Here is a 12,623-nt window from a genome sequence, read left to right as displayed (position 1 = left end):
GCAATTGGCATAAGGTAAACACAGCTACAAGATAACAAACGCAAGATAGCAAACAATCCTTGACAAGGAGTCAAGCTAAGGCTTAGAGTTACAGAAGCAAAAAATTGAAAAGTTGCTTGAATCTAGAAAGGCATGAATATTTCCCTTTCTTTCCCCCACACCTCTGAAAAATCAACCTCTGCAGCAGCAAAAACAGGCCTGTGCCTATCTTTGCCAATCTCAAAAAGGCAGGCTTTAAATGCTTGAGGCTGAAATATAGAAAAGGACAAACAAAGGCAAGTTGTCTTGCAGGAGCTTGGCACTGAGAGATGGAATATGTTGTCTGAAGGCCTTCAGGTATTTTTAGGGCAATGCTGCATGTTGATATGGAAATGTGGCTTTTGGACTGTTTGAGCAGAGAGATTACATTGTAGTCACGGGCTGGCTGCACCCTATCTTCCAAGCCAGGTTGCATAATACAAACTTTAGAGAGAAGTTTATGGATTATTTTTTTTCTTTTCTGCCTTCATCAAGGCTAAAGCACTTCTGACTAGAAACTTCGGAAGGGCACAATCTGGTGAATGGGCTTCGGTAATTCTAATGAAGTGCTGTGCAAATAAATGCTTGGTTAATGAATACTGAAAAGATTAACCTGAACTACTTACATACATTATTAAGGCATTTAATTCTTTGCCTTTCCCCAGTGGTTACAGATAACGCAGAGCGGTGTGGGGAGGGGAACTCCTCTTGAAGGGCTTTTGAGATATGTGGAAGTTGGGCAAAGAGGATGCAGAGCAGTTCTGCAAATGTGCCGTTGCTTTTTTTTTTTTTTTTTTTTTTTTTTTTTACCCAACTGGCAGTGTGGGATACTCGAGGTTGGTGAAGACTGAAAACTTTTTGTGGCGAGGTGGAGAACACCAGCTTTTAGAGACAGGTATAAGAAAGCACATGACAAAAACCTTTGTTCCCTTTCCCCGCACCTCTCCACAGCCAGATATCTTAGGCCATTTATTCACTTAGGCTCGCTCCTTACCGTTTTCACCCTTTTACTTTTCTTGGGGTGTGAGAGTCAACCCAAGGTTGATTCATCAGCGCCAGTAATCCACTCTCCAAGCGCTGTCAGTCTCGCTCCCAGAAGTTGCACTCCCCCATTAGAGCCCTGACCTATTCAAACGCCCTGAAGATAGCATAATGACCGTGTGTCAGCGGGGCAGAGGCACCAGTGACAGCTCTCAGAGGTTGCTCATCTCAGCAGGGGTGGGAGCAGAGCCCTGCGGGAAACCTGGCAATGCTCCCGAGTCTGGCTTCTCGCCTCCTGCATTTTTGTGCGTTTGGCTTCTGCCACCACCGGTGGTGGTTTCAGGCTGCTCATGCAGGAGAAGATATTCTGGTGCAGGGGTCTGCATACCGAGAGCAATAGATCATGGATTTCAGTGGTTCAAAAGGCACTTGAGCTTTTTTTTTTTTCTGGCTTAGAAATTATCTCCCTTGGCACGCTGGCATAACAGCAGGTGCTTTCCATGGAGAAACTTAGCTTTCCTTTATACTATCAATGGTAAGCTTTCACACCACACAGTAGCTATCAGCAAGGAATTAAATAGAGAAAACTACTTTAAATGATTATTCTGAAAAAAGTGTGAACCGGAGCTACTCCTCCCCCTCCAGGTTGCAGACGTCTGTGCCCACTGCCCCGCACTTGCACTGGAGCAGGAAGGCTTGCACAAACTGGGAAGTTTCCTGTCCCAATAATGTTAATCTTCCTGTCATAAACATACTTTAAATGTACTGTTTAGTGCCAACTTTCTTGAGATGTAGCAGAGTGCAGCTATTTTTAAAGCTAAACTTCTCTCCCCTTCCAATTTTTCTTTGGGGCATCAGCAGCTTAAATAATGGCAGTATAATTCTTCACAAGAGAAAACTGAATGGGTCTGGATTTGCTGCTGGATGCGATGCTTGTGTCTTCCTTACACCTGTATGGATGGCCTTTTCTTTCAAATGACGCTCAACTAGTTCATTTTGACTCCTTCCTGTGTGTTCTTTAAACAGAGTGAAACATCAGCAAGGAGCAAAGACCAAAAAAACTAGAGGTGAATAAGAAGCTCTGATATCTTTGGAGGGGACAGTCTGTCTGCTCACTTAGGGAGCAGCCCAGAAGATCATGATTCAGAAGACACTTTCTCCAAGCACCCGTATCTTTAACTAGTGTTCTTGTATCTTGTCAACCTGGCTTTTCAGGAGTGCCATTTATTACAGAGCTTGCTTTATTGATGGTAGTCTAAAGGCCAACTTTGTCAGAACACACTGGGCTGGTTGCTTTTTTTCTAATAAAATAGAATGGGTTTCATAATTAGGCTTTTGCAGATCCCAAGTGTCACCTTTACTATGTAAGACCACACTATTGACACTATCTGTGTCTAGAGCTGATAAATGTTATTGCATTCTTTTCTAATATGTAATGTCATTAAAAATAGGTTTGTCACAAGCACTTCTTATCAAAGGCCCTTGTTTCCCCAGAAACGGTGACCAGCATTAACCTTTCTAAAAGTAGCCTCTGCGAGAGACAAGTGTCTGTGGTTGTCACTGTTACAAATTTAATCTAGGGAAAATGTTCAGTGAATTCTGCTTCTTATTAAAACAAAGCTAATAAACTCCAGAAAGGCAGGAATAATGTGTGTAGTGCCAATTTGTGTCAGGCTAGCAAGGAAAATAAATCGATCACATTTGATCTTGTGTTCCTTTTTAGTGGCATATACATTGGAAGTGCTTTGGCATCAGCTGCAGAAACAGTTGTTTGCAGCCCCTAAAAAGAAAAAGGAGGCGTGGGAGAGAGACTGTAGTGTTTGTGCAGGACTGATAAAAGCTGAATACTTACAGAACAAAAAACATGTAAGCGATAACAGAGTATTTGCAAAAGATGCCGCCTTCTCCCCAAAGTAGGTGGTAATGGGAATATTGTGTTTGGAATTAAAGCTGCTGGTAGTAAAAGAAAGGAACTAGAAGGAGAGAGCATCAGTGTGCTGTATCCTCACAGCATGAAATAATCTTATTCTTAGACCTGACAGCAGGTTAATGGTATCCATGAATCTGGGTGATGCATGTAGTTTATCCAGTTTTCAATTACATGATCAGGAGCATCTGCTTAAGCTTTAGAGAGTCATTCACTATTCACTTCATTTGAGATCATGAGCTCTGTTCTTTTTTGCCAGACATAAAAATAAAAAGGTGATGAGTTAAATCCAACATCAAAACACATCCATGCTGCAGGGCACTGGGTATCTACAAAGCAGCAGGCTGGGAAGGGTGGGAAGTGATGTTGATTTAAAGTAATAAGTAAGAAGAGCACAACTGCCCCTTGAGTGCTGGGGCATGGCACAGGCAGTTTGTTTTCAGCTCAAGCTCAGGTTGCTTTTACAGATGATCCAGACCAAGACTGAAAGCCTTACTTACTCCTAGCTTTACCAAAAAGGCCCTCTCCTCAGCTTAAATCTGTCTGAAGATGGCATGTCTCTAGTGAAGCAGTAGTGATTCTCTGTCTCTTGGTTGCATTCCCCTCATACTAAAAATACCAAGTCACTAAAGCACTCAGATCCTCAGACCTGCCACATCAATCTCCCATCTCTAAGCCTATCACTTCCACAAATCCCTCCATTTCTTCCAAAATTACTTTGCCTGTGCAACCTGTCACTGTCCAGTCTTCAGGACAGCAGCTTTAAAAATAGCAGATTCAGTATGCAAATATTTTTCTTCTTGCCAGGTCACAAACAAAGCCATTTGTTCCTGTGGTTATCTAAGAATTCGATGAAGCTATGGGCAAGCTCCCTCCCTGCTCCCCCTTGCTTCCTTGAAATTGAGTGTTCTGAAGTGCTAACATGTTTTCTTCCCCTTTGGCCAGCAAGCATTGCCCACAGCCTTTATTTTTCCCTTGTGCTTTTATATTCAGTTTATGCTGGAACCAAAGGAAACCTATATATGTACACCCACTGGTAAAAGCAAATCAATCCACGTGTCACTTGTTTTGCTGTTTATGGACTGGAGTGAAATGAGTCCTGACTTATTTATGGCACTTGTTCTACAGGAAAAATGAGTTGACAAGAAGGCCAAACGTTGCCTGCACTCAGTCTCATAAATGAGTTTGCTGAAGCAAAGCATTTGCTAAAACTGACACTTTTTTTACTTGTTATCTGTGGTTTACTTTCCAGACAGAATCAATAAATTCTTAAACTTCTTCTCCATCTCCCATTTATAAATGGTGGAATACCGATGTATCCCAAACCTGAGCCGATGGGCTTGGCTTTTATTCTCTGGGGCCCGGCAAGGGGATTTAAGATGCTTGAGTGGGATTTGAGAACTCGCATCCTTGCTTTGATGCTTGAAGGCTGTTTGGCTCACATAACCAAATTCCCTTTAAAGTCACTCATCCCTTGCACAAGATTTGCTTCTTATTTTCTAGGGGAGCTGCATCTGAGTAATCTTAATTTCCCCCTTCCCCAAGCCAATGTTAATTAAGTCCTCAGGCACGTGGAGAAGCTATCCTTGCCCCTGCACAAACACAGCAGAGAAGCAGGAAAAGTTTCTTCCATGAAGTCATGAAGCAAGAATGGAGCTGCGGGGGGCGAGGAGTGCTCCCCCCGACATTCCTGCCCTCCCCCTGGGCTGGGGCACAGCCAGACGCGCTCCCTGCTCCAGCATTGTCTCCTCATCCGGTGGACAAATATAGGCATGAAGAAAAACCCCTGATGCCTTTAAAAAGCCATCACCGGTGACCTTGAGATGGGAGTATATAAAGTCTGGACCAGGCAGAGTGGTGACACTGTGTGTGCTCTCTGGGGTGAGTACTGACCTTTCTCACTTCTAAATGCGTGTGCCCGGCTGTGCTCTAACACTTTGCCATAGTTTTGGCGTGATAAGTTTTTCATGTGGCTTAAGGAGTAGTAGGAGTAGTAAAAGTATCACTAAACGTATAGCACTATGTTGGTTGTCCTGGGATGCTGATTGAACAGTAGGATGGCAAACGTGTGCTTCTTTTCTGTTTAACTTCAGTGCGTTCATTTAGCCAGCTAGAATAAACATTTAGCAAAATGTCAGGTCCGTTATAATTATGCATCTAAGCGGAATGGTTGACCGCTACCTACAAGCCATCCTTGCTGTCTTCTCTGTCATCTGCAAGCGATGATGATTGGTGCAGTTCACAATTATAAACAGCTTGTTGCTTCAAAGAATTCCTTAATCTAGAGTGAATTACAAACCTTGGAGATTTATTGGTTTCCCTTTCAAAGGCAGACAATGATGGCTTTTGTTGGTATAGCAGCTGAGCGACCAGCACAGTGGTAGCTCTTCCAACAACAACAGAAAAGGAAGAGGAGGTCCTTGTTTTCCAAGTTTGAGTGCACCACCAAATTGTTGGTGCTCCTGGGTGTGCCACTTGAATTTTGTGTCCCAATACTGGTGCTTCCAAGGATCTTCCAAAATTTATGTACAAGGGCTACCTCTTTTTGTTATTACTCAAAGTAAACTGAAAGGAAAGTGAATGTCCTTAGTTCAGCCTTGTCTCTCCTGACTGTACTACCTCTTACAAAGAATCCTATGACCATAAGCCAAACAACATTTCCAGTTTCTCATATCTTGCAGTGTATTTCCCATGCTGAGTCCTCTGCACCCCCACGTGCGCTTCCTGGGCTCTGGCCTCTGTCTTAACTCCCAGCACGTGAAAATGCTGCAGAAAAAGGGATTCTGTACCAGCTGCAGCAAGTGCTTCCTTACATCGTAACACGTTAGATGTAGTGCTTAGCTCTAAATATACATGAAAACAAAATTACATCAGAAAGTCAAAGCAGGAGAAACTTCGCTAAGAGGTCTGCAAATAGAGCTAAACCACATGGAAAAGGTTTGGTGTATATTTGGACTTGTGAGAATCTGTCCTGAATCCTAGAGATAAAGACCTTCTCTTACTTTTGCATGTTTAATGTGAAATGGCACTTACATGCCTTAACCCTGTTCTGTTTAAATGTATGAACCGATGTAGTTTCTGTGCTCTACCAGAGCTAAGACGCTCCCCATGGGAGACAGACTTCTCTGTGCTAGTTTTGAATTGTTTCCAGTTGGGAATTTTGGTCAGTTCAGATAATGTTAAAATAATTGCTGGTAGTTGTGCTTAGGTAGGCCCTTTAGAAAGGAAAAAAGTTGAGGTTAGTTCTGTGAAGAAGAAAGTTTTTGCTTTACAACAACAAGACAGAAGATCCCAAGCTTGCATTGTGTCAGGGGGGAGAGGGCTGCATGTAAAACTTTTGGCAGACAAACTCTATTAGGGCTTTACATTCCTCAGGAGGAATGTGCTGGAGGAAGAAGAAGGGGAAAAAATAAAAATAAATAAAACAACAACAACAACAAAAAACACCTTTCTTCATTGATGAAGATCTCATATCTGTACAAAGATTTTTTAAGAAGAAATCTAATTAAATTTTAAAAGACTGCAGTGTCTGTCTTGATAGGACTCTTGAAACTTTATCAGCTGCTCTGGATATTGCATAGTAAATAGAATAAGGGAAAAGGTAGTATCTTAGGGTCACTTACGCAGTTTCAGTACTAATTAAATGGTATTGATGTGAAAGAGAAAAATATCTGAAATATTTAAACCAGGGGAGGGAGGTGGAAGGGGACGGACACCTTTTAGCAGCAGAGCTTTTAAGATGTCTCTGGACAGCACCCTGAATATTTTACATACTTACATACTTATGTGTGTTTGTGTAAGTCTTTATAAGGATGTGTGTATGTATGCATATGTATACATAAAAAAAAGTCATTTATACAGTTAATATAGAAAGCACACGTGAATCAAATTAATTCCTAGTAAAAAGCTATCCATTTCAGTGGTATTCAGTAGGACTTATTTCAGCCCAATTGTCAAGTTTTGAATCCTTAAAAATAAATATCGTGTATAGCTGTTTAGGCAAATTTTCCTTAAAGCTTAAGTTCTGTGTTTATAGATTCCATTATATAAAGTGCCACTGATTTGAGCTATCTGCTTTCCAAATACTAAAAATAAGAGTGGGATAACCAGCCTTAGTGCTTGGCAGTACAAACCCAGCAAATCAGTCTCACTTACATGAGTGTGCCCTGCCATTTCTTATATGATAAGGGGCTCCTAAATGCTGTGGCCTTGTCATTTGAGAAAACAAGTGTTGTAGGTATTAAGCTGGACTAATAAACTCAGATCAATGTGGAAATCAACAAAGCCTTAGTGCCAGTATTGCAGGCACATTTGCCTTCTGCCGTACCCGAGACGGATGAGTCCTGGGTTTTTGCCAGGCTGTCTGGCACCATCGGAGGCAAGCACTGTGGGCACGGCACCATCTCCAGCTCCAGTTTTCTGTGGCAGGAGCATGGGCATGCCTCTCTGGAGCCTCGCCAGGGGGTGTAAAGCATGCCTCTGCAATAGCTCGCAGCAGGGAATTCTTGTTCTGCGGTTTCAAGACAGTGCCTGCCAGAGAGGATGCGTGGCAGGGCCCCGGAGGATGTGCCCCAGCACTGGAGGGCATGCAGCCCACTCCAGATGAGTTGGTAGGAGGCAGAGCCACTGCTAAATGGTTTTCAAAGTCACAGGCTGAAGTGGTCCCTTTTATCTGCTGTTCCTAAGCACCATTCATGCTATAAAGAGGAGACTGCATTCTCCCATGGAGATAACTGTGACCCGTGTCGGGGTTTTGAACCACAAAGGATCTGTCTGGCTTTAAATAAACTGAGACAGGCAAGGGTTTAGCGAAGGGTTCAGTAAAGCCCAAAATCTCCATTAGGTATTTCTGTTTCAAATTAGTCGTCACTATAATCAGCCACCTGCCGCGTTCTGCTGAGTGTTTCATATTGCATCACATGGTCCAAGAAATGCAACTTTTTCCTCCTTTTTGTTAGAGCGGTTCCCTGCCTTTCTCCTCCTTGAGCTGTGACACCTTGAAACCTTGCCAAGATGATGGACATGTCGGAATTCGGGGAGGCTGCTCCCTTCCTACGAAAGAGCGAGAGGGAGCTGATGATGGCACAAACTGTGGCCTTCGATGGTGAGTTGCAGCACCATTTTTTTATGCTGGTGTTGGCCTGTTAACCCAGTAAGGGTTGCATCCATAATGTAGCTGGGGGAGTGCAGAGCAAAGCAGGATGCAAACCCCTGTTGCTGCTGCTGCTGATGAGATGGCTGGTTCAACCAAGTTTGAATAATCTTCTCTATCTTGCAAAGCTACAGAGAGCCCTAAGGCAGTGCTGAAGGGAAGCAATCTATCAACTCATACTAAGTAATTAGCTAGATTTAGAAGCAAGACATACTTGCACTGCACTGCTAAAAGAGAGATTGCTGCTTTGTCCATTTGGGAGAAAAATGTTGCACGCTGATGTTGCTGTAATGTAAGAAATTCTGTGACCTGACTAAATGTCCCTGTTGTACGTGTACCTCTGCTTGATTTGTATGCTTTATTGACAGCCCAGTGCTAGGTTTTAACTTTACATAAGTTATTTTTCATGAAATGGTTTTGTGAGCTCTGAGGTGTAGTAGTAAGAGTAAGATCACAAATAACCACAGCTGTATGCTGTTCAGAGTAGTTGCTAAAACAAGTCATCTGAAGTCCAGCATGGCTAATCCAAACTTCTAAGAAGCAGCATACATAACTCAGTGTGAGTTATTAATATTACTGTTTTTCAAGACAGACTTCAAAGGAGTGTGCAGGAACAAGGTTAAATCTGATAGCTGGCAGGCAAATAATATGGGCTGAATTCCTCATTCAGATAGCAATACTCTGTGGCTTTTTAGCAAATGGTTTCATTTGGGCTTGGATCTCAGTTCCTCCATCTGCACGCTGGTGATGATGACTGTGGATTTCCTGTGAAGGCTGAGGCTTCGCCAGTGTTCGTGAAATATTATGACACCTTGTGCTGGGAGGATCTAGGGAAGCCAAGTGGTAGTTTCAAAGGAGAGACAACATTTGGAAGCTCTGAACCTTCTGTTTTGGCACTCAGCTCCCGCAGCACTGCCGATCTGCTGTGATCCCAGGGGTTTAACTAACCCTAGCAATCTCACTTAGTAGGACTCGGCATTGTTATTTGACTCAAGACTGTGAACCCTCTGTCTCCTTAATTTCACAGGGAAGAAGAAATGTTGGGTTCCCGATGAAAAGAAAGCTTATGTTGAAGCTGAAATTACAGAAACCAGTGGTGGCAAAGTGACCGTCGAGACAACAGATGGACGGGTATGATAGCATTTTTGTATGACCCATGATGAATGAGGGCTGAGCAGCAAGTCCCAGAACATACCTGGCTCAGTTTAAGCTCTGCTGCCTGGTTCATGTCATCCATGAAATAGGCTGTGAACAAGAAGCCTCGGTAACTGATGGCAAATGAGAAACAACCAAGGGAAAAATAGGAATTTGCTGGTGCCTGAAGGAGCATCAGTATGTGCACAGCACTGTGAACAGAGGTATGCGGCCAACCAGTCCAGGTTTGGACCCCAGAGGGAGAAATAAGGAGGTGGGAGGTAAAACCCTATGCTGACAGTGAATTCCCATGGCTCCACAGCCACACCACCACTCTTCTTATTTGTTCCATCTCAGGCTTCCCTCATTCTTTCGGTGTCTGTGAAAATAAATGGCATCACGTACATAGACGACATTGAGCCAAAGAATCTCCCTCTACAGGGAAAAACATGTTCTCCTCTAAGGTGTGCAAAGTGATAGAAAATCTCAGTGTCTTCCAGTGGTGCTGTACTCTGTCTGTCTTTGCAGACCATGACTATAAAAGAAGACGACGTGCAGTCCATGAACCCTCCCAAATTTGACATGATTGAGGACATGGCTATGCTGACCCATCTGAATGAGGCATCTGTGTTGTACAACCTGAGGAAGCGCTACAGCAACTGGATGATTTATGTAAGGGTCACTACTTTGTCTCTCTGGAAATACGCATTTCAAATGCTGTGATATTCGAGCATGTGATCTTCATATTCAGTTTACAACTTGGATATGTTATAAAACTGAGGGTCTCACTCATTTTTTTCAGTAGGAAAAAGGAAAGTTCCTTGCAGTAATTTTGACTGAATACAGACAAAAGTGAATAAGATTGTGTCTATCTCTGTTTTTCCTTGCTTGTCTAGGAAAGAGGTGTCGTGGGACATATTTTCAGCAGTCAAGACCTTGGGAAGACCTAGTTTATTTTTCCACTTCTAATGCTAATCCATGTCATTACCAGCTATGGAGATTTCCTTGTTAAGAAACAATGCCTCAAGCTTTTAGAGCACACATATAACTTGTTTTAACTAGAAGCCGTTCTATCTTTAGTTCAGTAATTTTATTCGCTTCATTTTCAGTGTTGACATCTGTCTTGTTTTGCTCTGGCCTTTTTCCTCGCTCTGTATCTTCCCTGTAACATCATTAACATAATTTCTGTTATCGCCAGAATAAGTTTCAGTGGCATCTAGTTTCATGAGGCCAAACTTTTGCCCTCAGCTTGCTACATCCAATTGTGTCTGAAGTCAGTCAGGAGAATCGATAGATTTTTCTAGCCAATCCTTATTCAGGTTTTCGGTTTACATCAGAGGAGTGAATCCAATTTAAATTCTGATTGTTATATAGCTTCTGTATTTATTTAATAACCCCTGTATAAACATGTACAGCGTAAAACATAGCTTATAGTCTTGTAGATCATTATAGTTAGAAAATGAAATTTCATCATCTTGCTTAATCCATTTACAGCTTGTTTGTTTGGTTGTTTTTCTGCTTAGAAAATTAGTACTGAAGACTCATGCCAAGGCCATTCTGGAGCAGGTCCTAATCCTCTTTTAGGGAAAGACACCTGCAATCATTATCTCATTGAACTCATTAATCTATATGAACGTAGTGCTTGTGCCCATATAATATCTGGGTTCTGAAAAGTTTTCTGCGTTGACCCAGACTAAGTACCTGAAAAGTTATCAGTTAATGCTAATCCCCCAGGGTTACAACCTGAAACTCATTCTTCCTCAGAACTGTCAGGCCCCAGCTAATTGATAAAGAGAGCCCACAGAGTGACTATGAAGATAGATTTTATTTATTTATTTATTTGCCAACTGCATTTCTCCTAAAGCTGAAAAAGCTTTGGGGAATAGTACGACAAAGTTATTTTCTCTTTGAACATCCAACTGAAATTTGCCCCAGGGTGTTCACATCAAGTTAGTAATGGGAGATTTTTTCTCCCAGATTTCTCTTCCTAAGAACAGAGTTCAAACAGAAAAGCTCTGACTTTTTTTTTTTTTTTTTTTTTTTTTTTTCCTTTTCATAATCATTGTTTTCAAGAGGAAACAGCTTTTAATGGGTGGCCAGGCAGAAAATCAGACAGAGGTCTCCTTGCTGCTCCTCTGTTCATCTGGAGGGGCTGTTTCTCTCTGGCTGTCATCTTGAAAATAATTTTCCCCCTTTGGAAAACTGCTTAATATCTGTTATATTGGTACTATTGATTGCTAATGGGAAGTCCAGTAGCAAACCAGTAGCTCTAGGAATTCAGATCAAAGGCTACAATTTTGACCAGAATTCAAAGTCAGATCAAAAGCTGGCAACATGAGTTCCTGCCAGGTTAACTTAGGTTTTCTTTCTTATTCCTTGAAAGTTTTTTTTTCCACCCTTGTCTTGTGTTTCCCTCTAGACCTACTCAGGCTTATTCTGCGTGACTATAAACCCCTACAAATGGTTGCCTGTCTATAAGTCGGAGGTTGTCGCTGCCTACAAAGGCAAGAGGCGCTCAGAGGCTCCTCCTCACATCTTCTCCATCGCTGATAACGCATACCACGACATGCTGCGTAGTAAGTGGCGCTCCTTGCTTTTAAATTTAGTTTTGCTTTATTTAGCAGACATGATTGATACCAGATGGCCATTTGTGAGAGTATTTGCAGTGTGCACCAAATGTGCAGATACTCAACAAGCAACAGGGGCTTGGGAGTCTGCATCAGTAATTTTTTTTTAATTATTGTGTTTTTTGCCCTGCCTGTCCCTGTGCTAGTTCTGGTAACAGCTCATTCAGATGCTCATCAGATGCAAACATTCAGAAGTTAATGAAGGGCAGCTATGGAGGATGCTGCGTGCACATTGTTGGCAAGAACCTGCTGTGGATCAGCAACGCGCTGACTGCGCGTGGGGTCTGAGCGCCTACTGTGCAGCAGCAAGCTCTGCTATTTTTCTATAGAATCTCGCCCAAGCCCTCCAATCACTGGAAAAAGAGTTTGTCAGCAGAGGGCAGCAGTGATGTGCTTACACCGGGTCCTGTGAAGGCTGCAGGATAAATCCCAGAGAGACTTGGTGTGGTCACACGCTGCTGTCGCCTGGTTTTCATAAAATGGCAAGCACCATGGCTGCAAGGGGACAAAAGGTGCTGGGGCAGAGACGTGTCTGCAGAAAGATGCTCTTTTATCAGATGAGAGTGAAATATGGCCACGCTGCCCAATATGTATCTCATCAGGATGTCTGGAATTAAAACAGAAAAGAGGGATTCAGGCCCAGTGGTTCCTAGAATCTGCTTCTAGTTAGCATTTGCTGAACTAGTTTAATAATATATTGATTGCAAAACGTTCTTATAAATGTTTACTTCTGCTCAGGCCGTTAACAGTAGGGAAACTATAAAACTTGATTTCAGCAGCATGG

The 12,623-nt window shown here is 42.5% G+C and overlaps 1 protein-coding gene across 1 annotated transcript in view; it reads left to right on the top strand.

Moving 5' to 3' along the window:
- Positions 1–7,939: 7,939 nt before the first annotated feature.
- LOC116502169 (myosin heavy chain, cardiac muscle isoform-like) overlaps positions 7,940–12,623 on the top strand; it is a 45,745-nt gene continuing 41,061 nt past the window's right edge. The window contains exons 1-4 of the mRNA XM_032207933.1: positions 7,940–8,030; positions 9,106–9,209; positions 9,741–9,884; positions 11,632–11,788. Coding sequence (XP_032063824.1) covers positions 7,940–8,030; positions 9,106–9,209; positions 9,741–9,884; positions 11,632–11,788 — 496 coding nt within the window. The remainder of the gene's footprint in view (positions 8,031–9,105; positions 9,210–9,740; positions 9,885–11,631; positions 11,789–12,623) is intronic.

This window comes from Aythya fuligula, chromosome 1 (assembly GCF_009819795.1).
Source record: "Aythya fuligula isolate bAytFul2 chromosome 1, bAytFul2.pri, whole genome shotgun sequence".
NCBI lineage: Eukaryota > Metazoa > Chordata > Aves > Anseriformes > Anatidae > Aythya > Aythya fuligula.
The sequence above is the reverse complement of the archived record's forward strand: the minus strand, read 5'-3'. Positions and strand labels throughout refer to the sequence as shown.